This window comes from Solea senegalensis, linkage group LG18 (genome assembly GCF_019176455.1).
Source record: "Solea senegalensis isolate Sse05_10M linkage group LG18, IFAPA_SoseM_1, whole genome shotgun sequence".
Taxonomy (NCBI): Eukaryota; Metazoa; Chordata; class Actinopteri; order Pleuronectiformes; family Soleidae; genus Solea; species Solea senegalensis.
In genome coordinates this window covers 16,562,578-16,588,790 of record NC_058041.1, presented here as the reverse complement: position 1 = coordinate 16,588,790, position 26,213 = coordinate 16,562,578, and the positions used below count along the sequence as shown (strand labels likewise).

The 26,213-nt window shown below is 39.6% G+C and overlaps 1 protein-coding gene across 3 annotated transcripts in view; it reads right to left on the bottom strand.

Moving 5' to 3' along the window:
- mybpc2b (myosin binding protein Cb) overlaps positions 1-26,213 on the bottom strand; it is a 27,763-nt gene extending 1,550 nt beyond the window's left edge. Inside the window, exons 1-28 of one of the 3 annotated variants that reach the window (XM_044014743.1) lie at positions 26,071-26,213; positions 22,787-22,804; positions 19,921-19,941; positions 19,224-19,247; positions 14,085-14,153; positions 13,836-13,984; positions 13,622-13,739; positions 13,468-13,516; positions 13,233-13,292; positions 12,991-13,154; positions 11,161-11,293; positions 9,989-10,113; positions 9,790-9,895; positions 9,287-9,453; positions 8,916-9,081; positions 8,708-8,814; positions 8,583-8,612; positions 8,341-8,483; positions 7,406-7,565; positions 7,178-7,282; positions 6,897-7,085; positions 6,641-6,775; positions 4,941-5,108; positions 4,340-4,428; positions 3,935-4,130; positions 3,699-3,838; positions 771-930; positions 349-485 (exon numbers count right to left, since the gene is read on the bottom strand). In XM_044014743.1, the coding sequence (XP_043870678.1) occupies positions 349-485; positions 771-930; positions 3,699-3,838; positions 3,935-4,130; positions 4,340-4,428; positions 4,941-5,108; positions 6,641-6,775; positions 6,897-7,085; positions 7,178-7,282; positions 7,406-7,565; positions 8,341-8,483; positions 8,583-8,612; positions 8,708-8,814; positions 8,916-9,081; positions 9,287-9,453; positions 9,790-9,895; positions 9,989-10,113; positions 11,161-11,293; positions 12,991-13,154; positions 13,233-13,292; positions 13,468-13,516; positions 13,622-13,739; positions 13,836-13,984; positions 14,085-14,153; positions 19,224-19,247; positions 19,921-19,941; positions 22,787-22,804; positions 26,071-26,092 (3,150 nt within the window). In that variant the 5' untranslated portion in view covers positions 26,093-26,213. The remainder of the gene's footprint in view (positions 1-348; positions 486-770; positions 931-3,698; positions 3,839-3,934; positions 4,131-4,339; positions 4,429-4,940; positions 5,109-6,640; positions 6,776-6,896; positions 7,086-7,177; positions 7,283-7,405; positions 7,566-8,340; positions 8,484-8,582; positions 8,613-8,707; positions 8,815-8,915; positions 9,082-9,286; positions 9,454-9,789; positions 9,896-9,988; positions 10,114-11,160; positions 11,294-12,990; positions 13,155-13,232; positions 13,293-13,467; positions 13,517-13,621; positions 13,740-13,835; positions 13,985-14,084; positions 14,154-19,223; positions 19,248-19,920; positions 19,942-22,786; positions 22,805-26,070) is intronic. The other 2 variants (XM_044014744.1, XM_044014745.1) reach the window with 2 other exon arrangements.

The window sequence follows — 26,213 nt, the reverse complement described above, 5'->3', positions numbered from 1 at the left end:
CCAAAAGATTTAAGGAGATTGACAGAGTTTCTATTTCATATACAGTATAGTAGTTCAATTGAAGCCACTACAGACAGAATGTACAGTGTATTGTAAATGTATTCATACTGGAAGTATTTGGTTTGGCATTAAACCGTAAACCAATACCTGTAATGCAACTACTGGCTGAACTTATTATGCTCTTTATGTTTATAAGAGAACATGTTATTTTTGTACACTTGACCGAACATTTCAAATGTTTTCTTCTCGTTAATGTGCAAACAAATAAAACACCAACCCAAAACCACAATACAAACCAAACTGTGGTCTTGCTGAACTATTGCACCCTTACTTAACATATACATTTACCTTAGGGAAGCCTTTGACAGAGCAGCTGATGGCAGTGCTGTAACCAGCCACTACAGATCTGTCCAGCAATGGCTGAGTAAACTTGGGCACGCAGCTCATTTCCTTCTCCTTGTAGGGGTTTTGTTTGTGTACCAGGCCTATGAGGAAAAGTGGGAGAGCAGGTTAATGTCGTCAACGCTGATAAATCAGAGCAGATTAGGTTTCCATTGCTAAAAAACCTACGCACCTCACATATTGTGCATTTACGTCAGAACAAGGTCTTCAGATAACAATGTACCGTGATTTACGGTGAAACAAACACGGAACGAATGTTCTACTTTTACGCTTGCACTTCATACTGCATCTAATTCAAAGTTCTGACTACAAATGGGACGCAGCACAAAAGAATCACATGGAGTAACCAGAATTGAACACTGTAGTACCTGTTTTGGCAATAGTAGCCTTGTTCTTGCTCATGCGTGGCTCCTCACTCAGGCCGCAGATATTTTCACTGTAGACACGGAACATGTATTCATTGCCCATGATCAGGTCTGAGGCTGTGCAGTGGGTCCGTTTGTTATGCTCATAAATGGTGAACCATTCCTGGAGAGTGACAGAGTGAGAGTAAAATGATGAGAGTAAAACCAAACAAAGGGATAGTTCATGCTTTTTGAAGTGTCATAGTATAGTCGACAGAGGTACTGACACATATTAAGAACTGAGAACCAGCTCGAGATGTTTGGCCTCACTGACAACATGACTGTCAGCTAGGATTGCCAAAATGTAGGTCTCAGATTAGGGAACACTTCAAAAAAATAATATTGGACCACAGCATAAATCTATTATCTCTCTCTTACACACATGTTACCAGGCAGAAAATGTTCACTTTGTTTTGTTCAAACCTTCATTAAATAAAGTAGGGCCAGATTCCCGTTATTAAAGCACTGTGACGTGAAGTGTTTGAACTACATAACATATATAGTATTGTCATATTCTCCGGACATATATGGAAGTACCATGTTCTCAGGCATATGCTTTTTCCCTTTGGTGTCCACGGTCCTGCATACCAAAATTAGTCTTACCACTCAAGCTGGCAAACTTATACTAATAATAATTTTATATATAAAATGATATTTTGGCATGATAGTGTAGCCCAGGCTTTAAAATTACAACCATTTGTTAAAAAAGCTATTCCTTTAAAATAATTAATTTTAATTGGGAAATAAACAATTCATTGGAATTCATTAAACAAATCTTAAAGTCTTTAAAAATCTTGAAAGCAATCCATTTTATTTTTAAATAAATAAATAATTTATTTTATTTTGAGGAAAAGAAAATTCGTAAATAATTCATTTTATTTTGATATCGTCCTGTCACTTCCTGTTTGTGGTCGTGTTTGCGGTCACGTTTACGTGCGCTGTCCGCAGCGTGAGAGACGGGAGTATGTTCGCCGATCTGGCGAGGTGAAGTACTGAGCCCTCAGTGAGTGAAAACACTCTTTACCATGTTCGGTTGTTTGTAATGCATCTGATATTCATGTGTAACCTGTTCGGTCGATTGTAAGGCAGCTGGTGATATGTTAATATATTAATTAGCGCAGATAGGCTTAGAAAGGTGCTAATGGTGTTAGCCACCTGAGACGGTGTTTTGCTATGCTAACAGCCTATTGACTTGAGTTTAGCCACTCCGTTGGCATAGTCAATTGGTGTTATATGCAATTTATTGAAATGCTGATTTTATTTGTTGTTTACAAAGGAGGATGTTATTTTCTTAAATTATTGTTCAATACATGTTAAAAAATTTTTTAATAGATGTTAATTTTATGATTGTGGTAATTACAGAGGTACATTTTTAGTGTATTCTCTCACTGTTACCGGTGCAGGGAGAGAGAATTAAGCATGTTAAATCTTTATGTCTCTAAGTTACCATTACATTTCTCTGCATTTAATGTAGTTTTCTACCAAAGTAAAGGGGTGCTATGTAATATTTCGGATATTTTGGTTGTTACTAGTAATGGTTATTAATGCAACTACAGTTGTTTGAATACTTGAATATAATCATAAAAAAGCACTTTGAATGTGAATTTATAGTTTCACAACTGCAAATGAATACTTGAATTGAGGATAGATTTTTGTTGTACAACAACTTTTTGAACATGATTTAAGCCAGTTAATGCAAATGATGTGTTATTGATTGGCGATGTTATTTGACCTGTCAGGTTTTTTGTCCTGGTGACATCGATAAAGGAGGTCCCAGCCACATCCTTTCATATGAGGTTTCCAGAGATCCGGAGATTCTTCCCCAGAGTGAGCTGGGCGGCGAGCTACATTGAATCTACTGATACTGAACCCCGAAACTGGTGAAAGATTTGGCGATTTTCCCCTTCCCCACGGACTGTGTGGTAGGACAGAACAAATACACCCCGATACACCGACACTGATCAGACAAAACAAACAAAAGGGCCCCAACAATAACTTTGGGACAGAGGGTTTTGTTTTTTTGCCGGCTTTATTATTTTAGTTTGTTATTTTTCATCAAATGTTTTGTATGACATAACTGTTGTAAATTCTATGTGTTAATGCTTCCCAATACCAGTGTTTCCTGTGTCCTTTAGGCATTTAAACATTAAGGGCTCATACCTTGTTATTGGTCCATTGATTAGTATTGATCATTTACCTGTGCTCAGTACATCATAAAAAAAAAGGTTACAATAGACATTGCATTGGTAGTTTTGTCACAGTAACCAACTTGTGAAATTAAATGTAAAGCATATAACACATCAGGGAAGCACATTTTAAACCTGTGGCTATCCAACTGGGTCTTCAATAGAAGAACCACAGACAGGTAAGAAGTTCAGTAATTGAAAGAGTCTTTGTATTTTCAATAAACATCACCCACCATATTTGTAAATCTGTCTTAGAGAAATGCAAAGCAAATAATGGTTTAGTATTGCTAAACATCCACAAATTAATTATTTTGTACAATACCATGGGTTTCAAACTGGTCTCTCATGGAACAGCAGGTGTGTTCACTAATGTTCCTAGCATCTATGTTGTGTGCACCACTACCATTGGCAGTGGAGGCTCATACAAATAATCCTATTGTGTGAGACACCCTACTTATATGGACCCTTTTAGTCTCTTGTTTAGTGGCAAAAACCTGTTACAATTGTGTTCTTAATGGCAGGTAGTGTTATCAGTTAGGCCTTAGTGTTGGTCATATGTCAGTAAGTGAAACTTCACCTATTCCATGTGTTCGGTGTCAAACACTGGCTGGAGACCATCTCTTTGTGTTATTGCTGAGTCACAGGCACCAACTAGGCATTTCAGAGGGATCTACATTTGACACTTCAGCCTTTCTCCCTCTCTTACCTGGGTCTTCATGTCTGCCTTCTGAATTGTGTATCCGAGAATCTCACAGTTGCCGTCGTCCGTTGGGGTGTCCCATTCCAGTGCTGCATTAAAGCCCCAGACATCTGTCACCCTCACGTTCCGTGGAGGTCCAGGCTTCTCTGTTCCAAGTAAACACCCGAGTACATTTATAGATGTGAAACAAGCATTTTGCAAAACTGACTGAAACAAGTCATGTGGAGTCCTGACAACCTTACCAACAACCCTGATGTCAATGGTGGCCCTGTCTTCCAAGTTCTCAATCTGTAGAACCAGCTCATATTTTCCAGAGTGCTCTCTTTCTGCTGAGCGGATGAAGAGGATGCTGTCCACATTTGAGTTACGGACATTGATTATCTTGGGGTCAACAGGTTGACCATCCTTGTACCAGTTTGCGACAGGGCGAGGTTTACCCTATTAGACAGAAGCATGTTGCAGGTATTCCTTCAAAATGATCGAAGGGTACACATGAACTAAAATTTTGTTTACCATTTTCTATATTTTATATAATAATCCCAATAATTTCTCTCAATTTTCTCTCAATGTCTCACCAATGAACATCATTTCACATTTTAATGATTCCATCTGAGGTTTTTAGTGTGCGTTAGTGTTGCCTTTCTGACCTGGAAGGGGATGGTCAGGTTGATCTTGTCTCCAACTTTTCTGATGTACTTTGTTCTTAGTTCACGAGGAAGGCGGATCTTTGGATGTTCTACAGCAGATACAGACAACTTAGTAAAACATTTATAGACATCTCATTAAAGGCAATGTATTGTTGTTGTTACTAAATAATATTATATAACAATGAGTTATTTGAGCGAGAACTACACTTTTGTTCCTTTCCTGGCACCTGTTTACAGCCTAATAATCTGGCCAATCACATTGTATTGACTGTGGTACTAAACTAAAATGCTTACATGGCCTTTAGGAGAGAAAAAATAAATGCAATAAGACACCGGTCAGTATCAGCAGAGACTTAAAGATTTTGAGAAATTGCTTTGGGTCATCTGCTACTTGTGGACAGTGTGTCTGTCGATGCTCGTCTGGTGGGAGGAGCTCAGAGGAAAGGGCGACAATCCTGAAATTTAAGCAGGTTACAACCTCCAGATGAGACGCAACAGTCAGCTGTTACTCTAGAGATCATGCCTACTGCATTCAATAGTTAAAATGATTTAGAACCAACAATAACCCATGTTCAAAAAAGGAAAATAACATGTGACTCACCAACAATCTCACGGATGGTGACAGGCTGCTGCAGTGTTGCGGGAGGACTGCGTCCAGCCATGTTTACTGCCACCACCCTGAAGTTGACCTTTTCTCCCACGGGGAGGTCACGCACCACATACCACTGTCTCTCACAAGGCTCCTGGTTTGCCGCTTTCCACTCAGTGTCTAATACAAAACAACAAATCATGACATGGGATTTCAAATGTGTTACTCCATGTGATTTTATTCTTTTATGCTGCATTCCATTTGTAGTCAAAACTTGGATTTCCAACTTGGAAGCTCCTGGTAACCTCATATACCTGGAGTTAGGAAAGCACCTCTGTTGTATTTGTTTCCAGTATATTAGTCATACACAGCAAGACAGCAAGGGAAGCTCAGCTTCCTCTAAAATGTCATCAAATATGTTAGGGCTGCGCGATAAATTTTTAAACAAATCTCAATCTTCACATTCACAACTACATGTAAATGATTCTTCTGCATTTTATTTCACCAGTTTCTGATTCTTGTACCTCTTCCTGTGACGACTAATCAGTAAACGGCAGTCTGTAACGGAACACCACATTTTGGTTCTTTAGATGTTTAATCAAATTACTTAAGCTCCACTTTTGTTGTCATTGCCTATCTTAAAGTTTGCTGCTAACTGCTAAAAACTGCTAACAATGTGTTTTATACAATGAAACCATGTTAGGTTCTTAAAACACATTTTGGTTTGTATTGAGGCACTGAGCCAATTGTCCTCAACAGATGACGTCACAAGTCAAGCTAGTGGTAACGCGCCATATGTCACTTAAGCCACTACAATAAAATTAATAACAATAAGCCCATTATGAAGGTCCATGTTCAGGTCTAAAGAACTCACAAGTTGATTTCTTTAGGCCCTTTCTTTTCTTTTGAATGCTTTATTATGGCATTTCAGTTTTACTTAATTATCAGTTATCCGTTTGTAGAGTTTATGTATAAATAACTGGGCCTGAAATGAGCCTCCACTGCTTCAAAGACCAGCAATTGCCACTGGTTTCTACACTGTTGTGTGTTGTGTGTGCAAAATACCATGTCGAGCTCACCACAGTTACATTTTAGAGGAAACTGAGCTTTCCTTGGTGTCTTAGAGCAATATGTACTGGTGAATAGGTATGTAAATGTATGATCTGAAAAAAAAATGACATTTAAAATGTACTTCTCTTCAGGGGTGCTGCAATCTTTCCCCATATACTCCCATAGTTATAAAGTGTTCACTCAAGACAAGAGAGAATAGCCTGTGGGGTGTTGCTTTTCTGTGCTTCAGTGATGTTTTAAGTCAGCTTTGACTTAAGATTTATTAAATAACATCCATAAACTGAAAATATAATTCATCAAACATATCTCTTGAAAGTGTCTGGTTTACCTATTCAATGTTATTAGCAAAAATATTAGGTGTTAGGTGTAACTTACAGAAATGGCAGTCAAATAGTCAGAAATGTTATATTATGCAAAGATTTGCTCATGTATTGATTTATACTTTTTCAAAAAATGTCCTGAATATTTTAATTTAAGGAAGTGTAATGTAACACTGTTTATACAGGGTTACAGCAATACTCTATAATGACTTTTACATGGAGGGCCCCTCCCCCAAGGTTAATCTCACCAGCCGTTACTGAATTGAATCAAATTATGTTGATTAAATATTATATTGCAATCATAATGTGTGGTCTTGTCACCTCCATCCTTGCAGTATTCAATGATGTAACCATCCAGGCCTCCAGCTCCAATCCTCTCTGGGGCGAGCCACTTCAGGCTGCATGTGGTGTCCGTCACATCATGCACTGTCAAGCGCGTTGGCTCACTAGTTGGGGCTGAGTGTAAAAGACAGAGAGTGTATTAGTAATTTGGCGGACTATAGATGGTAGATACACATAGGAAGCTAAAGGGAGAAGCTAAGAAAGAGTGGGGGAAATATGGCTTAGTGGAATTTACCAATGGGCATGAAGGGTTTGGAGTTGAGGCTCGGCTGAGACAAACCAATGCTGTTGACAGCGAACACCCTCATCTCATAGAAAATGCCTTCAATCATCCTCTTAGCCTCATATGTAGTGGACTCATACACATCAAAGTTGAGCTTTGTCCATCTGGAGGAGCCTTTCTTCTTCCTCTCCATGAGGTAACCTGGTGGTGTGAAAACACAGGAACAATATGTAAAGACGGCCAGAATAATAATTTTTAGATTTAAGAGTGAAGTAAAAAAAAATCCAGTCTACCTTTGATTGGTGCACCACCATCAAATTTGGGCACGTCCCAGACAATGGTAGCACAGTCTTCACCCACTGATTGGCATTTGATATTCTCAGGGGGATCAGGCACGTCTAAAACAACATCACAATTACTTTCAATCCATGTCATGAAAGTGCAATCCTCATCCCAGTGCAGTAGCTACTCTGAAGTTTACTGTAGCCCTGCAGATATTGTACAGTAAAACCTTCACTTGCCTACAATCTTCACAAACAGGACAGCCTTGTCCTCTCCCACTGGGTTGGTGACAATGATGGTGTAGTTGCCCTCATCGTCCCTCTCTGCCCCCTCAATGACAAAGGAGCTGATCTCTTTCGTGGTCTCCACCCGTACACGGCCTTCATTCTCTGTGATTTGCTATCAAACAGAACATTTTCTTACAAAGCTGTCACCAAATATGAATGTTTACCCTCATGCTATTTGAGAGAGACTCTAGTGCTGTTGACAGAACCAGCATTAAAATTGTTCTTTTTAAGAACCAAAAAAATACAATAAAAGTATCGTATTTCATTCTTTGAAAATACACTTGATTTGTTTTTGTGCTGTGGTTTTTTTGTTTGTGGGTGGGCCTTAGGAAGCTGCCTGCTGATTGGCTGGAGTTTTGGAGTGGTAAGGGCAGTGGTAAGGACAGCCACTCCAAGCCCCTGACGACTTCAGGTTGTCAGGGGCTTGGAGACACTGTCCGTATGGAAGTCGTTCTCCGTCGACATCTGACAAAATAATTGTAAGTATCTAATGTTTATAATCTGACACACGTTAGATAGATTTGTCAGATGTTGATGGGGAAAACTTGGGGAACAAGTTCCAGACGGACAGCGACTGCAAGCCTGTGACGACTTCCGTTCCATTAAGCTGTCACTCCAAAACTCCACCAAATCAGCAGGCAGCTTCCTAAGGCTTGCCCACAAACAAAATAACATATCTGGGGGGGTGGAGTGGCTCAGTGGTTAAGCCCGGTACCTTGTGTGCAAAAGACATCGTGGATCATCAAGTTCAACTCCACCCCTGGCTGATTGTACTCAATTCCCTTGTAAGTCGCTTTGGATAAAAGTGTCTCCTAAATGACATGTAATGTAATGTAATGTAATATCATCATCTGATCTACTGAACAGTATTCATGTCACATCCTTACCTTATCTCCCTTAGACCACACAACAGTGGGTGCCGGTTCTCCTGTGATCTCCACATCCAGACGCAGCTTGTTGCCCGCCACCACAATAATGGTGTTTTGCGAGACCATGTTTCCTGTGGTGTCCAGGTGAATCTTTGGAGGATCTGGTTAATGTAGAACACATAGAGAGACACATTAATATAGAATAATACACTAACCTATGCACTACACACACACAAAAAATTACTTAGGTCTGTACTGACCTTGTCTAGGCACATAGTCAATCTTGATTTCTGTTTTGAGAGGGAAAAAAAAGACAATATTATACAACATGCTGGTTATTAATCTATCAGCAATAACACAATTATAATTACTCTCTCTTTCATACCCAAGAAGTTGAGTTTGGCAGAAAGTGACAGAGCATATCCGTCAGGAACAAATGTGTAGTCTCCAGCATCTTCTGGCTTCACATCATTAATAACCAGCTTGTGAAACCTGAAACGAGCACCAGCGATGATATGATGAGATGTGGGGAAAACATGCGCCTCTCAAAATAAATAGATGTTGTTTGTGAGCTTTTACAAACATCTTGGTACCTTCCAATGTGACTCATTTTGTGACGGTCACTTGGCTTGACCTCCACTCCATCTTTGAACCACTTTCCTGTGACCTTTTCGTCAGACACTTCACACTTGAACACAGCCTGGTCTGCTGCCTTCACTGTCAGATCAGCAATGTCCTGCAAAACCTCCAGTTCCTTCTCTGAATGGCACATTGAAAGCACAGGAGAAGCAGTTACAGGCAGGAAACAGTCAAGGGAGAAGGTAATATTAACTGCCACAGTCACAAGTTGCTTGTTTCTAAAGGGTGTTGAACCTTTGAGACATCCGTCGTCTATTATCACCAGAATGACACAGAAATGTAATTCTAACTGAATGAGGTGGTCATAGTTTGGAGTGAGTGGTACCTTCCACCTCCAGCTCTCCTTTGGTATGCCCTCCATTTGTCCAGGCATGGTACATTCCGATGTCATCGAGTGTAGCCTCCTGAATGATAAGCGTGTGCTTTCTTCCATCTTTCTTAAAGCGAAACTTGGAGTCTACGTCTTTGTGAAGCTCTTGATCCTCAAAGAACCTGCAGATGAATAAAACATGTATTTGAGTACCTGCAAACTGGTATTCTCTTTCTTATTCAGACATTTTTATTCATACTTTGAGGTTGATGGATATTATGATAATCACAGACAATGTTTTATTTTAATATAAGAAGCTATATAAATAATTTCAAAATTGGCTCAGTATCAGTATCCAAATATAAACAAAAATGTGTTTTAAGAACCCAACATGGTTTCATTGTATAAAACGCAATGTTAGTAGTTTGCAAACTTTAAGATAAGCAATGACACCAAATGTATAAAGACACGTTATAATGCGTAACTCTTGAGTAAAAACGCGACAGATATTTACTTACCACATGACATGGGCTCCCTCCTCTGACACCTCAATCTCAAACTCCACTCTCTCGCCCACGACCACATGGTAGTCGTCCATCAGCTTGGTGATGGTCACAGGAGGCTCTGCATTGACAAAAAACACCATCAAGTTCAAAGTTGACAATTAATCATTTTTTTTTTCCTGTTCAAAGAAGTTCAAAGAAAGAGAGACAGCACCTTTGACAAACACCTCTGTAAAACACTTGTCTTCACCAACCACACACTCGTATGCAGCATCATCAGCGAGGGTGGTCTTATTGATGGTGAGGGTTCTGACGTTGCCGTTTGCTTCCATGACATATCTGAGAAATAAGTAAAAGTCAGACCATAGTTCGGCAAACAGATAGTTGGAAGTGCTGCACTCCTAATGCCTTTTAATGAAACAGGTTATGATTTTGATCAAGTTTTTTAATATATGTACAGTATAGTTTTTGATATTTGTAATGTGAGTATGACTGTTGGCATGTGCAGACTTAATGTTAGCCTGGACGGACCCAGCCGACAAAAAAGGGAACTAATCACAAACTCCGGTGTGCTAGAAGTGGCTTTTGTATACATCCAATGTGGCCACCCCCGGAAGAGCAGCTGTGTTTTGATTCAGCTGTTGCTTCCATTTTAAGTGACTTGCTCCACTGACTTCCCCCGGGCATTATTGGATTGCCATCGCTCCTCGAAAACTACAACAAAGCACTTTTGTTGACACGTTTTCCGTTGCTCTTCATATGTCATTAGTTGCAGGTCAATCCATTTGTATATAGAAGCATTTTCATCAACATTCGTTGGTTATTCCGACACGTCTAAGCAAACATGATCGGTGGCCTCTTCCTAGCACCTTCCCTGATCATGGTGATGCCAACATGCATGGGGGAGGTGATCCAGTGCAGCTTGCAGCTCTAATTTATTTCTATTTTACAAGTTACCTCCTCCATAATGAAAATAAGGGGGGAAGGATAAACCATTAAAAGTTCACGTGACAAATTTTACCTCTGGGTAATTTTTTTCCTAACTTTTAAGGTATTATCCAAATATAGAGAAGAAGTCTTTGTCCCGGGAGAATATATGCATAGCTCTACATGGAGCACAAGAAGTCTTGGCAGTGCCACGTGTTTAAATCCTATTTGGAGGCTTCTTATGACTGCCCTAAAAATAAAATGTGCTGATGGCAGCAGCATCATTTAAGTATGATCTTCAGCACAGATAATTTTAACTTGATATTTTAAAGCACCCATCCATTGGGTCCATCTTAGCCGGATGGTGGTCAAACCAACACTACTGGCGAATTAAGCAAATACCCTGTGTGATGTTAGCAAACGGGTGTGTGTGTGAGGTTCTCTTGGGTGAGTGTTTACTTTGCTGAGGGTTTGATCTCCTGGCCATTCTTCAGCCATGTGACTTGGATGTCAGGATCAACCACCTCACACCGCAAGACAATCTTCTTGCCCTTTTCCACAGAGTAGCAGGATTCCAGCCTCTTCAGGAAAGCTGTGATGGCAAACAAAGAGAGTAATTTATAATTCCCCTTACACACCACCCGTCCATCCATCCATGATTTGTGTCTTCCCAGTTTGAATGCGAGCTCCCTTATGAATGTACAGCTTAACCTCTCTTTGCGTGTTGCATGGATCATTTTTAACTGCTGCAACAGTTGTGATTAAAAAAAGATGCACACTTTTACTTGCGCATGCAATACAACTGTGTTGCTTTTATTTTGAAAAACCTGACGTATGGACGCACGTATCTGCGTCTGTCTGCACAGCGTCCGGTGACACCAGCCAGTTACCCCTGGCCCCCTAAAAATGTCAGCTCACTTTAAAAAAGTAATGTTAATTCCAAATGGTGCGTTTTCATATATCATATATATGTATGTGTATATATGTATGTATGTATATATATATATATGTATATGTATATATATATATATATGTTTTCTTGTGGTTGTGCTGGACAATATATTCAATGCATAATTTATACCAAAACAATACAATTTACTGCTTTTTTAGATAAAAGAGATAAAATTAAATTAAAATTAATTTAAACTTGGCCCGGCCCTCAACAATATAACAATATTTCTCATGTGGCCCCTTGGTGAAAAAAATTGCCCAAATCCTTGCTTTACAGTATTGAGAGGTTCTGTATCAGTCACATTAATGGCTATATCAAGCAGTATTTCATGTCTTAAAATGTGGGATTGTTGAAGTGGCCTTTTCTGTATCTTCTGACTCTTATAAATGTTCTGCATTTTTACAAGGCTTTTTTTGTCTTGATTTATTTATTATTTATTGGCACCTGCTCACACACCATTCATACAGTGCTTCTACAGAAGACTCTTATTCCATTGCACATCTGTCATATCCACAGCTGTCAGGAGCAATTCGGGGTTAAGTGAAATGGTAAATGGTCTATATTTATGAGGAACTTTCTCGTCATGATGACCACTCAAAATTGCTTTACACTATAGTTCTGCCATTCACCCATTCACACCCATTCACTCACACATTCATACAGCGCCTCTATGTGCAAGTAGTAAAGCTGGGGATCAATCACGTGTAGACAGTGCTCACGCCAGGTATTAACCTGGATCCGGGATGCATGCATTTACTGTGATGACATGAGATTAGGTCTAATGTCCCCGGCTTGTAATACAAACACAAAACTGCTGTTGTTGTTTTTAATGACCCTGACATACAGATGTGTTTGCTGCGTGCGTGTTGTTTGTCCACAAGTGACGTGCTACATCATGAAAGTGTATTTTATCCATTAGAAAAACATCATCAGCGGTTCACACCACCCCTGAATGTGGTTACTATGATCGTATTTATTGAAGAGAGGAACCAGGGTTAGAACCCGACCTTCTGGTTGAAGGATTAACCACTCGGGGTGACAACGGTTCAGTGATAGAGTGAACTGTCTTTCAATGGGAAGGGTTTGATTCCTAAATGTGCACTGTATTAATGTGTGAGTGAATGGGTGTGAATGGATTAATGGCAAAACTGTAGTACACTGCAGCTTTGAGTGGTCATCAAGACTAGACAGGTGAGAAGAGTGAGGCCGCAGCCAACGTTAAGCGTTATCTATCAATTAAATTTGAATGTAAATGATATGACTGTTATTCATAATGTTGCTCCATCAGTAATGGGTGGAAGCTGCCGAATTAGACTCTCCATGGTGAACCAACTTACCCTCACAATGCTTGGGCTGTACATTCATCTTTTTCAGACGTTTCAGCATGCCCCTCAGGTCAGTGATTCCATACTCAAAGGCAATCTTTTCATACTCGCTTGGATGGGCATTCTTCAGCAATTCCCACACATCTATTTGTGGTTCCTCTTTTTCCGGTCTCTTCCTGACAATCAAGGAAAAAGTGAATCAGTCACACTGTGTGCTTCATAATCATCAAACCAAATTAACCAAAGACGCTTACTTCTTAGCAGCTTTTAGCAGTGCACTGAAATCCAGATCACCTTCATCCTCTCCAGCATCCCTGAGTGTATAGAAACACACGTGTGACTAACGTTCACTCAACAACCCTGTCATGTATGTGCTGAAAGACACATGTACACACACTGGGGGACATTATAAATAGTTGGCATGTGCAGTCGTGCTATGTGTATTTGCAGAATTGCACGTAGACTGAGACTGAGTCCCAGTCCACTTACGCCCTCTTGAAAGCAGACAAAATATCCGCCTGCTGTTCCTGCTGTGCAGCTGTAAATGAGAGAAGTTGTAGAGCAGTCAAATTATGTCTGAATCAAATCAAAACGTTAGCGTGTACGGAACCCGTTAGAGGCTCAGCGGAGATTCCACACTCACCCTCAACAGTGATCTCAAAGGTCGAGCTGTCGCACTTGTCTTTTGCCGTCACCTCACACCTGTAGCCTCCAGCATCTCCAGGGACCACTTTAACGATCTTCATCTCATAGGTATAGATCTTGTGGGAGAAATGTCACCTTATCACATCTTAATTCTGCCTGACAGCAGAGATGCATGTGTGATGCATACAACACACAGAGACATGCGCACACACCTTAGTGTTTCTGTCGTAGGTTTCTTTGAACTGCATGTGTTTCCCGGCTTTGCTGCCAAGATCCAGCCACTTTCCCTTTAGCCATTTCATGGTGGGTTTTCTTGCCAGGGTGGTAGAGTCAACCTTGGCTATGAAAGTGATGTCTGATCCTGCCGTCCAAAGTAATAATAAAATCAAATAAAACAAATCCCATAGCAGTGTGCAACTGTTTGCAGCATGTCTTGTTCATAATCCATTTGTGTTACAAACCTGCAACAGCAACTACTTCTTGGGCAGGTTTCTCGACAAAGAGCCCGGAGAGCTCAGTCGCACCGGGCTCTGAAAAAGAACAATTTTTTTGTGAGAAAAAGTAATATACAGTATATATAGATATATATCTATATATATCTATATGTATATACATATACACACATATATGTGTGTATATGTATGTATATACATATGTGTGTTGTATGTATGTATATATGTGTATATATATATATATATATATATATATATATATATACATACATATATGTGTATGTATATATATATATTTATATATATATGTGTATGTGTGTGTATATGTATATCTCCATGGCAGCTTCCAAAAAACAAACTGAATTGATGAACTTTTCATGAGTAAAAACAAAAAAGGAAATCTAAAAAAACAAACAAAGAAAACAAACACGTATACCACATACATTACAAATGTAATATTACATCTATAACCAGCAGCATTTGGCCAAGGCCACAAATGATCAGCTTTTGAAAACATGCACAACAATATATGACATAAACTATGTTGTTAAGTCATTAGTTGTGATGTGGTCAACTAATGACATATCAGCAATACTAATACAAAAATGTGTTGAGTATACAGTATATATTTATATACATATATATATGTATATAAATGTATATATATGTATGTATATATATATGTATGTATATATGTGTATATATATATGTGTGTATATATATATATATATATATATATATATATACATATATATCGTCATGCAAGCTGGTGTTCCACTGATAATATATATAACAGTATGTACAAGTATAATTAGAATCAGAAGGGCCAAACACACACCACATCTCAAAAATTTAAGAAACACATTTGCACAATTTGGATTCACAATTAAATCATATTATTTATTGCTAGTCCCTAAACGAGTCCAATGAATATATGAACCAATCGCAGTGTTTCAACTGCATTCATTCAACAGCTTTGCACTGGTGGTAGATGATTCAGCACTGCAGTGTAAAAAAATAACTTCACACAATCATACATATGAATGTGTAACTAGTGATAAGTTGCACATAAGTGAACACCAAAAGCTGCATTTCAAGATAACAAAAACAATCATCTCTGTAAGCACTAGGACATTTAAAACTACTGTGTTTTGGGAATGAGATTCAATAAGAAGTTAATCACAATATACTGTATATATATATATATATATATATCAATGTGATTCAATGCTGAAAAAAAAGGAATCCCAGAGGAAACAGTAAATATTATACCACTCACCCCAAAACCACTCAAGAAATATGGCATCTCCATTAAACACAGTGTATGATCATACAGCAACACATTGACTTCATACATGTGCATTTCATTAAGTCAAATTATTTTTATTTCATTGTTTAATACACTGCACAGTGAAATGCAATCACGGCACAAATTAATCAAAATAAGAAAACAGCAAGTAATCAAATGTGCTCATTCAAGCACTTTGAATCACCAAACGTGGGAAAACAATTATTATTTGAAATGACCTTAAATACTCCTTATGGACTGATTTTAAAAGGCTACTCCTCAAAAAGGAGGCAATTACTTTACCACACAGTGTTACTTATTTTTTCTTTAGATCTTTTATCTGTCATGTACGTATCAATTTGTAAGTTTGTTGCATATGCATTTTTTTCAGGACTTATTCATCTGCATTACAAATGTTTCCATGGAAGGATTTACTTTCATGGAATTGGCAGTGGCAGTAACTTGCTGCTGACATTCACAAGCAAGGGCCTCCAAACGATGTGCAGTTGGCTATGTGATGATACCCCACACACTATTCACAGACGTATGGATTTCAACTCCCCACACAGAAATATCCATCCTTGGGGCCCGAGTCATACCCTATACCACAGAGGCCTACAGTGGTTCATTTTATGTGTGTATACATATATATATCTATTAGGTCTTATGTTTTTATATTTTATTTGTTTCGTTTATCTCTGATGTACAGCACTCTGTTTCAGCTGTTGTTGTTTTTAAATTGCTTTATAAATAATGTGAGTTGGATTGGATTGGATATAGAAAGTTTGGGAAACGCTGTGTTAGGGTCTGCATGACATAAACTACACGTCGACCTAGAAGTGTTAAAGCATTAGTTCCTTTAGTTACTACTTTTCTACTATTGTAAATAAGTAAAGAGACCAGACAAGATGGCACAATGTTCAAATGCAGCCGATCTGGGCTCCATTTACGACTGAATTAATCGTATTTTTGATTTTAATATTGAAAATAAAGATTATATCTATTTAACAATAATTTGACAATAATCAGTAAAGAATAATGGACACATCACAAGCATATCCTGTTAATGCTTACTTCCCATTAGTTACTACTTTAGATTATTCACCAAAAGGCATATGATATAGTGTAAAACAAACAAGAAAAGATCACAGACTATGCTGGGTAACCTATTTGATCTATGGCTTCACATGTAGACTCAGTTCAGCAAACCGCTGTTGCCCTTTTCTCTAATATGTATTATGATTATTAATTAATGTTTTATTAACCCAGTTCTTATTCTGACCAACAAAAACGAAATAACGTAGTATTGTCCTATGCACAGTAGTTTTGTGTGGATAGTAGAAGAGAACTGGTGCTCCTATTGTGGCACACACATATTTAAACTGAAGCCCCTCTTCTGATGCTAACTCAATGCCTGATTTTGAAAAATGCCAAGAAGTGGGCTGAGAGTTGAGCAAGAGAGCGAAGGAGGTAGGGAGGGTGGGGAACAGTGAAGGGGTCCGACACCGCACTTTTAACGGCGGAGAGTGAAAGACTACAAAGCCACAGCTCAGGTGTTTATAAAAGGGGGAGGAGTCTGGGACTATAAGCCTCACAGGGGTTGGACAAGAAGGCGAGTGCACCAGTGATGCAAGAGTGGACTGAAAATGCAAATGGTAAATTTGTTTTACCAGAGGCAATAGATTACCAATTTGTATTATTTATACTGGATACCTATTAGTGGCCCAAAAAGTAAGTAACCATGTTGGAAAACCCAGGCTTCTCAACATGTGATTATGTGACAGCACACAAGATAAGGGACAACTCCGTTGCCACAAAACCCTTTGACTATCAGCTCAGCCAGGTGTCCTTACTTATCCCATGTTGGACAGGGGAAATATATAAAGTTCCTTCTCAGGCACAGAATGTAAAACATATCCCCAGCACTCCGGAACATAATATGAGCTTTCAGCTCCCTGAAGCTTTGGCTCGACCATTCAATCTACTCCCAGTCAGTCCAAATAGAGCAGATTACTCTTTTACTTGATTTGTGGTTCAGCAACTCTGAGGAACTCCAGTGATGGCTGTGATACCCAACCAAGGTGAAATTAGATCATCCACAGGCCTTTAGGCTTGGATCATACTTTCCACGGCCACATGTCTGCAGAGTTTCACTCGGGACCGTGTAATGAAAATGTCATCATCCAGTCATGTCTGCGGCGAACAGACCCTTTGCGAAGGAATGTGAACGCCTTCAAGTGTCGTGATCACGGACACCACGCCCCCAAAAGACACAACAAAGACGGCGGATGCACCCGTACAAGCTATATCTTAAAGAATGCAAGGACAAACACATAAGAGCAAACTCCTGGTGAGAAGCTGACACCTCTGGAATGGAATGTGAGCTCAAGTACACATGCATGAATCGCTGCGTGAAAGTGTCTCTGGATTGAGAACTGAATGCAATGTGGGGGCATCAAGTTTGATGTCCCGGTAAGAACTCGACCAAGATATGATCTGAGATATGGATATCTTGAGCTGTCTTTGCAGTTTCCCAGCACTTCATACTGTTAATAGGAAAAACAGCTATAAAAGTGTCATCACATCAGGTGACAGTGTCACAGCTGCCATTGTTAAGCATGAAGTTTCTACTGCCACGGGGACAGAAAGCGAAAGAGAGCTGGTATCTTGGTTCACAGATGGAAGGAACAGCACTTTTCACACAGACACAAATCCTGACAAAATTCCTTCGACCACAGGGAAGTAAGTGAGTTGTTGGCTAGCATTAACACATACCAGTGTTAATAGACCAAGTGAATGAGCCAATAGCATCACACACTGAACTACAGCCCCTTTTCCACCTATGGTCCCGCCTCGCCTCGCCTTGACTTGACTTGGCACAGTTTGGCTTGTGTTTCCATTACAAAATAGTACCTCATCAACATGGGCGGAGTCATCACTGCATCTACATCTACAGTTAGGCATTGTTCGGCTTGATTCTTGTGTCAGATGTTTTGCTCATGCCTCTTCCTTTGAAGGCACTCTGGCCAATCAGTGGCCAGCAGTCTGACGCCGCCGCGCATAGTATCGTCTCAGCTCGCTTGGAGCCTCGCCAAGCAAAATATGGCACGGCAAAATAACTGTGGCATGCCGTGGTGAGTCGAGTTGACAAACGCCATAATACAGTCCAATCCAGTCAGGTCTTTCACACAGTTTAGGACATGAGGTGTGGCTTATTCTATGAGTAGGTGCAACCAAACTGCAAGAGACTACAACCTCTGAGGGGGATTCTCATGGGATGGGCGTAAGGCTACAGACATAATTTCATTCGAAAATAGTGCAGTGTGTCTAAAAGTAGTCACACCTGATATTCACCTGACCTCACAACTGAAAAGTATCACTCTGGGGGCAAATGTTTTTTCACTGTTTACAAAAGGGCTCACCCATCCAAATCTTACCTGAAGTTTACAAATTAAAAATCAGCCAGCAGTGTTGCCTTATCTCTCTGTTTCAGGGGCTCGATAACAGAGTTAATGCATATTGATGCAAAAACTAAATAGTGAAAATGTAGCCTAATACAAACATTGGTGTCTGTAGCAAGCTTTGCGGACATATAAGTCAAAAACATTTTGAATGTGACAACAAGGCCTGTTAAGGTATTAGTGAAGTTATAAAATAGGAACCTTGTTTTCATGAAAATGTCCAACCAGCGTAAATATCAGTCCAAACTGAAGTGAAAAGTATTTCAAATAATAACAAAGGACCAGGCTCTCAACACACACATATTATGTGACATCTTAACCAACACATAATACCAGAATTATACACATTGTTATCATCTCTCATATTTTACGTAGATATCGATGTCAGTATTTTCTTACCATCCCCATCAGTGTCTGACTCTGCTGCAGACAAGGAAGCAAATATAACTGGAAGAATATCTTAGGCACGAAATGCTTGTTGCTCCACAAGGAGACACACTAATACAGCAGAGACCAGTAAACAAACACAAAACAGAAACATCATGCACCATCACATTTTATTAAACTGAAAAATCCAATCCAGGAGAGAGAGCATGTACAAGGTTTCTACATTCAGAAATAAAGATGTAGATGAATAGAACACTTGTAAAGACATGAACCTGTTACAGGAAAACATGTAGTAAACCCAACATGTAGCAGTATCTAGTTATATACAATACTTAGAAATACAACATTTTATTACAAAAGGTTCACACATAACTCACACATAACATATACTTGTGAAGTATATGTATTTTACTCAATCAAATGATGGGCAACATGAAACCTTCAGCATTACAGTAAATGGATTTTCCCAGATACAACCTCTAATTAATTTAATTTGAATGAAGAACATGATTTCTTGTTCTTTTAGGTGTTTACAAAAATACACCAATGCAAGTCAGCTGACACAAACCTTCTGTGAAAATTCCGGAGTCATGCGGGTACTGTCATTTCCACACAGTGTTGACCATGTATGCATACTGTGTGAATACATGTATATGTTACACAAGACACTTGTAAACCAGAGCATTCCGTGTTCAGGATTCTGCCTTACCTCCATCTGCCAAGGCTTCGTCTAAGAAAAGTGAATGAAAGTTAGCTTGAGGCCCACTATTATACTGTAAGTATTCACCATATTCAACCATAACTGAGTGAGCTGAGAGAAAGTTGGTAGATGGAGAGTGTTGTTGAAATATTTCAAATATTTCCTTCACACTTTATGCCTGTAATCCTAAAAAGCAGAATAGTGGATCAGCTTTCTTTGTGCAAATGTTTTTTTATTGAGACAATATCTCTGTCACCTGCATATTTTGACTTATTACTCTTATTGTGAGAGCCGCACAATAATGAGAGGCTGTGTATCCTGCAGTGTTTGAATAAAGTGCCGTTCTTCAACGCAGATGGAGTCCCGCGGTTTAATGTGTTGTTGCCGTAACGAGCTAATCCGAGCTAAAGGAGCTAGCGGTCTTTGGTGGTCTCCTTACTACGGTTCGGGGGTCTGCCAGCTTGGTTGGTATCATTACTTGGATGTGGGGAGTGCGTGGAGAAATGATCCAGGCTGCGTTGGATAAGGAGAGCCCGCTTTGAGACGGAGAAGCGCACAGCGCTCGCCATCCACTCAAAGTGTAATGTTAGCCTACTACTCCCTGGACGACTCGCAAGCCCAAACAAGTGTGTGCAGCGTGCCTGTTATTTGTTTCCGGTCTAGCTAGATCCGGTGTGGTGTTGTAGTTTTTCTAACGTTACTGGTTGTTGCAACAGCATGTGAAAAAAAACTGCAAAGTTTTCTAGGACGTTAATCTTGTGAAAAACTGACGCCGTTAAAATGGGTTTGCGTTAACGCTGTTAATAACGCGTTTAACTGACAGCACTCATTACTACCTATGATACTTCATTACGTGTGCATATCAAGATGGTCGTGTTTTAACCGCTTGTGGGGGGAGAAATGACATTGTTTGAAAGCTCAGTCCCATTTCTCATCTTTATCCCTAGCCATTGGAACTGATTTAGAAGTAGGAGTGGTTCAAATCTGTCCCTATGAAATTGGACATTTCAAGAACGAGACATGAACGACACGTTTTGCTGGAGTTGCAACATGCTGTCATCATACTGTGGACTATTATATTTTCAGTCAAAGATGCAGGACCGGTGCTGATCTCAACACGCCAGAGTTCAGTGCACACTTTAAATCCACGGGTATGTAACAGCCAGAGATGCTATTATTCCAGAGCTGCAGTATCCTGACATCTTCTTCCTGATTAACCTCCCTTCATCTTGCTCCAGAGAGTCACTGAAAGTTTACACGAGTCTGGAGGGAAACAAATGGACGCGATCTGGCTTTGTGACAAACAACTTGGGGGTCTCGGCTAAAGATAGCGTTGTTGTTACTGGAAGGCTAAATGTCACGTTAGCATAACGGAGCATAGCGTTCACCTCCACCATGTCTCTGGATCTTCCCGGGGCACAACATCTATCCGCCATCTTCACTTTTATGTTTCCCGACACATTGCCTGATTCATGTGTTGTCTAGTATGTTTGTTTATAGAGCTGAACAGCGCTGTTGCCTGCTGCAGGGCATGGACTTGTTGCGTGACGTCAGCTATTGGAGCTCTAGACACGTTTTTGCAGCAAAGCAGAGACGTATCAGAAAACTGCTTAATGGTCTGGAAATATTGTTGGGCCCGTTTATGGTTCTAAGAGTCTGCAAACAAGTGTAGTTGTGGTTAATGTAGCTGCACAACATGCTAGCCAATGTTTTGCTTTATGATGGTAACACTAATTTGTACGTTTTTGCTTAATCTGAGAAATATCTCATAACCCTCCATCTGACAAGTGCTCTGTTTGAAGTTACCCCAGACTCCACCTGAGACCTCTAAGACTTGAGACATGCTACCCCTGCACAGGAATGAGCAAAAGGGAGGGGTGAAGGTTAAATTGATGACATAATGGGGTGAAATGGGAGTGAGAAAATTTGTGTTGTGTGGGGAAGTCATTTAGTGAGAGGGTCAATCTGAGAGTTCACTAGTGCATAAATGGCACCCATTTGCTTTCAGTGAGTGTGTTAAAATCCACAGACGGATTATTTTGTCTAGTTTAGAGAGGCCTATATTGAACTTTCCCATAAAACTAAACTTCAGTCTTGAATTCCAGTTCTGACATTAGATCACATGTGAGAAAGTTGTTTCTCATCCCTACAACCCTGATTTAAACTGGCATACAATGTGATAATTGATGTACCGCACCCTTTCCAGCTGTCACCTGTACATCTTAAAATGGGAGCTACCATGGTAAAAACACCATGGGTAGCCTGTTTGAAAAACTACAGTTAAAGCCTCTGCAACAGCTGAGGAAACAGACTGTGTCAGAGTGTAACACATAAAAACCAGAGCAGGATCACGTATCCAAGTGCAAATATGAAACGTGGAAACCAAAGCGTGCTTCGTGTGCTGTCTATACTGAACACAATGGTTGGCAAACTTCAACAATATTATTTCAATTGGTAAAACTAAATGTACATTCATATGAAGACAACTTGGTTACATTACTATTTATGTGTCACCAGTTTAAGTCATTTAGGTTCATCAACCATTTTCTTTTTTCCAGTGCATATTATGATATGATTTGAAGACACTTACACAGCTGATAATGTACTGTATTACACATGTTTAATATACACTGACATACATACATACATACATGCGTGCATGCACACATACAGCAAATTTGTTTTTAAAAATCAAAACAAGATCCAGACAGAAAAGTTGCCTAGATGAAGAGACGGTGCATGCTGATTACACGTCCTCAGTGTTTGCTTGACACGGGCACTTGACAGGTTGACAGGAGTGAAAAGTGAAAATGTGCGAGCTATAATCAAGTCACTGTGTGATAATGTAAGCCAAGCAAAAGGTCAACGGACTCACCTTGGCCCTCTTGTTTAGCTGAAAAACAAACACACAAGAACATCAACTCATATATAACAAAAAGGAGGATGTATTATAGCACATGTGTTATACTGTAATACATCTTACAGTGGGTTTGTGGTGTATTTCTGGATATGTCTGATCTTTATTGTTTAGTATATAATGCCTTTTTCAGGAATGTGTAACGTATATCCGATTTCATGGTGAAGGTAGTAATCTTCAACCACAAATATAACTTTGCATCCATTACCACTTGGACAAATCTTTGAAACTGATATCTTGACCTTCAGTGAAGTCCAAAAGTCTGAGTCACTGAGACTTGGGAGTGGGAGTGGTCACTGAGCACAGTATTCACACACATCCACACAACTTAGACTACACTGTCTTTCCCCGAGGACACTTCTGCAAGTGGACTGAGGGAGCTGCGGATCTAACCGTGCAGCATTTGGCTAAAGTGGACTCTACCCCTCACTCACATGTCACCATATAAGCCATATTTCTGCAGACTAATTGGAGCTTTAGATAAAAACAGACCCCCCTTTTTTTTGAGTGAGGGAATGCTGTGTGTGTAATTGTTGAGGCCTAAATCTGGTAAAAGGAAATTGTCAACCAAAATAGTGAAATGTAATCCAGCCAATTCCTTGAGTGTCCCAGTAGGGGTCAAGTCAGTAGCTGGTAAAGGCCAGTGATGGTGTCCTATGACCTCTCAAAGCCATAACACATTCCCGTAAAATGAACACAGCTTCCTTTAATAGCAGCACCAACCACAGCTCTCTGCTTGTCACACATTTCTTGCCCATGTATGTGCCATACAGTTCCATTTCAGTCGTTCTGTCTTTGGGGGAAAACACCCTGAGCAGATTCCCTGTTATATTTACTGGGATGCTAAACAACGGAGTACAAATCTTTGGTATTAATACTTTATCCACCGTGTTAGAGGCTTAACTCCTGTACTGAGTGTCAATCTGCACCAGCCTCTGCTAAGTCAGTTCACCTGGAGTGAGAATCTTGCTGTGGTGCCGTGGCACAAATCAAATATAGATTTATTCCTAACTTTATTTACCTTTACCGTTAGTCTGTTCCTTCTCTGTGAGTGTAGGTGGTGCTGTTTGTTTACCTCTGACAATGTGATTTACTGTCTGCACTGACCCACAGATAAAGGAAGATATTAGGTGACCTGACCTAATAAACCAGTCTCCTGACAGCACTGATGAGGATAACTCAGCAACACATAAATTAATGCTAACTATAACCCATGCTTTGGAGAAGCTATTTACATGTTTCTGTGATAGGTATATGAATATTGTATATACAGTATATATACTGTATGTACGGATGAAGTCTTTTTGAATTTTTAAATACCATTTTCTTGATCCCTTTTTGTGTAAAGGCTGAAGTTTTTTAGGTAATTTCAAACAGACTTTGACAAGTAAACCTCAAAAAGTATTAAAGAAAAAACTGATTTACTTCCCATCCTGTGATTTACATGATGTCTCAGAAATATTGTTTATTCCCCAGCAGAAGATGATCCACCCATCTCTAATTCCATGCCATGCTTTTATCCTGCAGTAAATAAACTGAGAGACTTCAGGGCAGTTTTGTTTTAACTTGCCCTGACGGTGTCTCATCAGGTCACAGCGCTGAGAGGATTTACGACCATGATTCATACGATCACTCCGTCGCACTGAGCGGAAAGCTGTCATGCGTTTGATTGACTGCACTGGAAGTTCTGCTGCCTGCTGACCATGAGAGAACTTTTCAGATGCAAGAGACGGATTGCATAATGATTTATCTCAGATAGGCCCGTGCGAGGGTTCTGGAAGAACATGATACACTCGGGTGCTGGAAATTCTATGAACTTATGAGGAAGAAAAAAGTGCAAAAGGTCAGGGTTCATTCCAGAATATAAATAGCTGAGAGTGGCCTCTGGTTGCCAAGTAATACAAAACCTGTTTTTACAATTTTTGTGTGTAAATGAAATAAATATTATTAGTGAAAAAAATTGTGTTTAAAAAGAAAATGATATGGTTGACATTTTGTGTTGTGTTTCCTGGCATTTGAGCATTAAAAGTTATCATCGGGTTTTATCTGAGCCTTATCACTCAAAGTTGAGTTTGGCCTGCGATGACAGAACAGTGGGTGGTGCAGACATACAGTAATTAAAGTGGCTCATATCCATATTACAGGGATAAAATCCATGACTGTATATGGTGCAATAATGTCGTGCCTGCTTATGTTTCTGAGATAAAAATAAAAGCAGCTGAGATTGGATCCTTATCCACGGCGGTCAAATGCAAAGCAAAATAATTTAAACGAAAGTGCGAAGGAACAATGTGCAAACAAACCGAGCAAAGCCTCCGAATCTAATCGCTTCCCAGTTTAGCCTGTAAAACATGTCTTTTATCTCAGGTTACTGTCAGTTCACAGGTTCAGACACACACTGGGTCTGTGTGGTGGACAGACGGCGCCACAGGGCTGAAGGACACAAGCAGACTATTTATGAGAAAGCAGCGTTCACAAGAATGTGCCCAGTGTGACTTAAATCATCTGTGTGTTTTTTATTTAAAAGATTAAGATAAAAACAGCTTCAATGTCGATTTCCAGAAAATGTTGTCGTAATTTCACATTATAGCAAAGCGTTTCTGAGGAAAGCGAACTTTAATGCTTTAATGCATGATGCAAGTTACAGTCAGTTACAGCAGCTGTGCACCAGCACCAGTGTTTAACTGTAGCTCCTGCACCACAACTTTCTTTGGAACCTTTTCAGTTTGGTCGAGGAGATGCCATCGTTCGGATGATGTCATTAACGTACTGCCGCTGATGATGTCATAGCAGCTGGCTACGTGATCTTATAAAGCGTCAAATAGACGTGAGGGTAACAATGTAAGATAAATGCAAACAGGCATTTGATTTCTTTGTTTTCATAATGGATTTTCTAGCTACATTTTTAGTTTATTTATCTAATTTTCAAGTTCAAAGTCAAGATATTTAAATCTTAACTCTCATATATTGTTGTATATATTATTTTTGCCACACATTATTTAACAACATGCATGCATTTCATACAAAAAGCATCACAAGCTGCAATATCAGATGTTCAGATTATATTGTAGGTATTTCAATCAAACAACTTACCTCACTAAAGCCCTTAAATCAAACTAATAACCGCAAAGACTCACGTTCATGCATCAGAACCACAAATAAAAAACAAACTAAATGCAAGAAGTTTTGGCTTCAACACAGAAAAGTAAGAAAATGAAATTAATAATGAAGCTTTCCCATACCTGCAGGGACCGGCTCAGGCATGGTTATTCCTGTGTCTTCTCTTTGCTGCTGGAAGACTGAGGGCTTGTGGCGCTTATTCCTTTTATTTCTCCCCTCTCCCTCTGTTATTCAAAGCTCTCCTGGCACTCGAGTCACCCACACC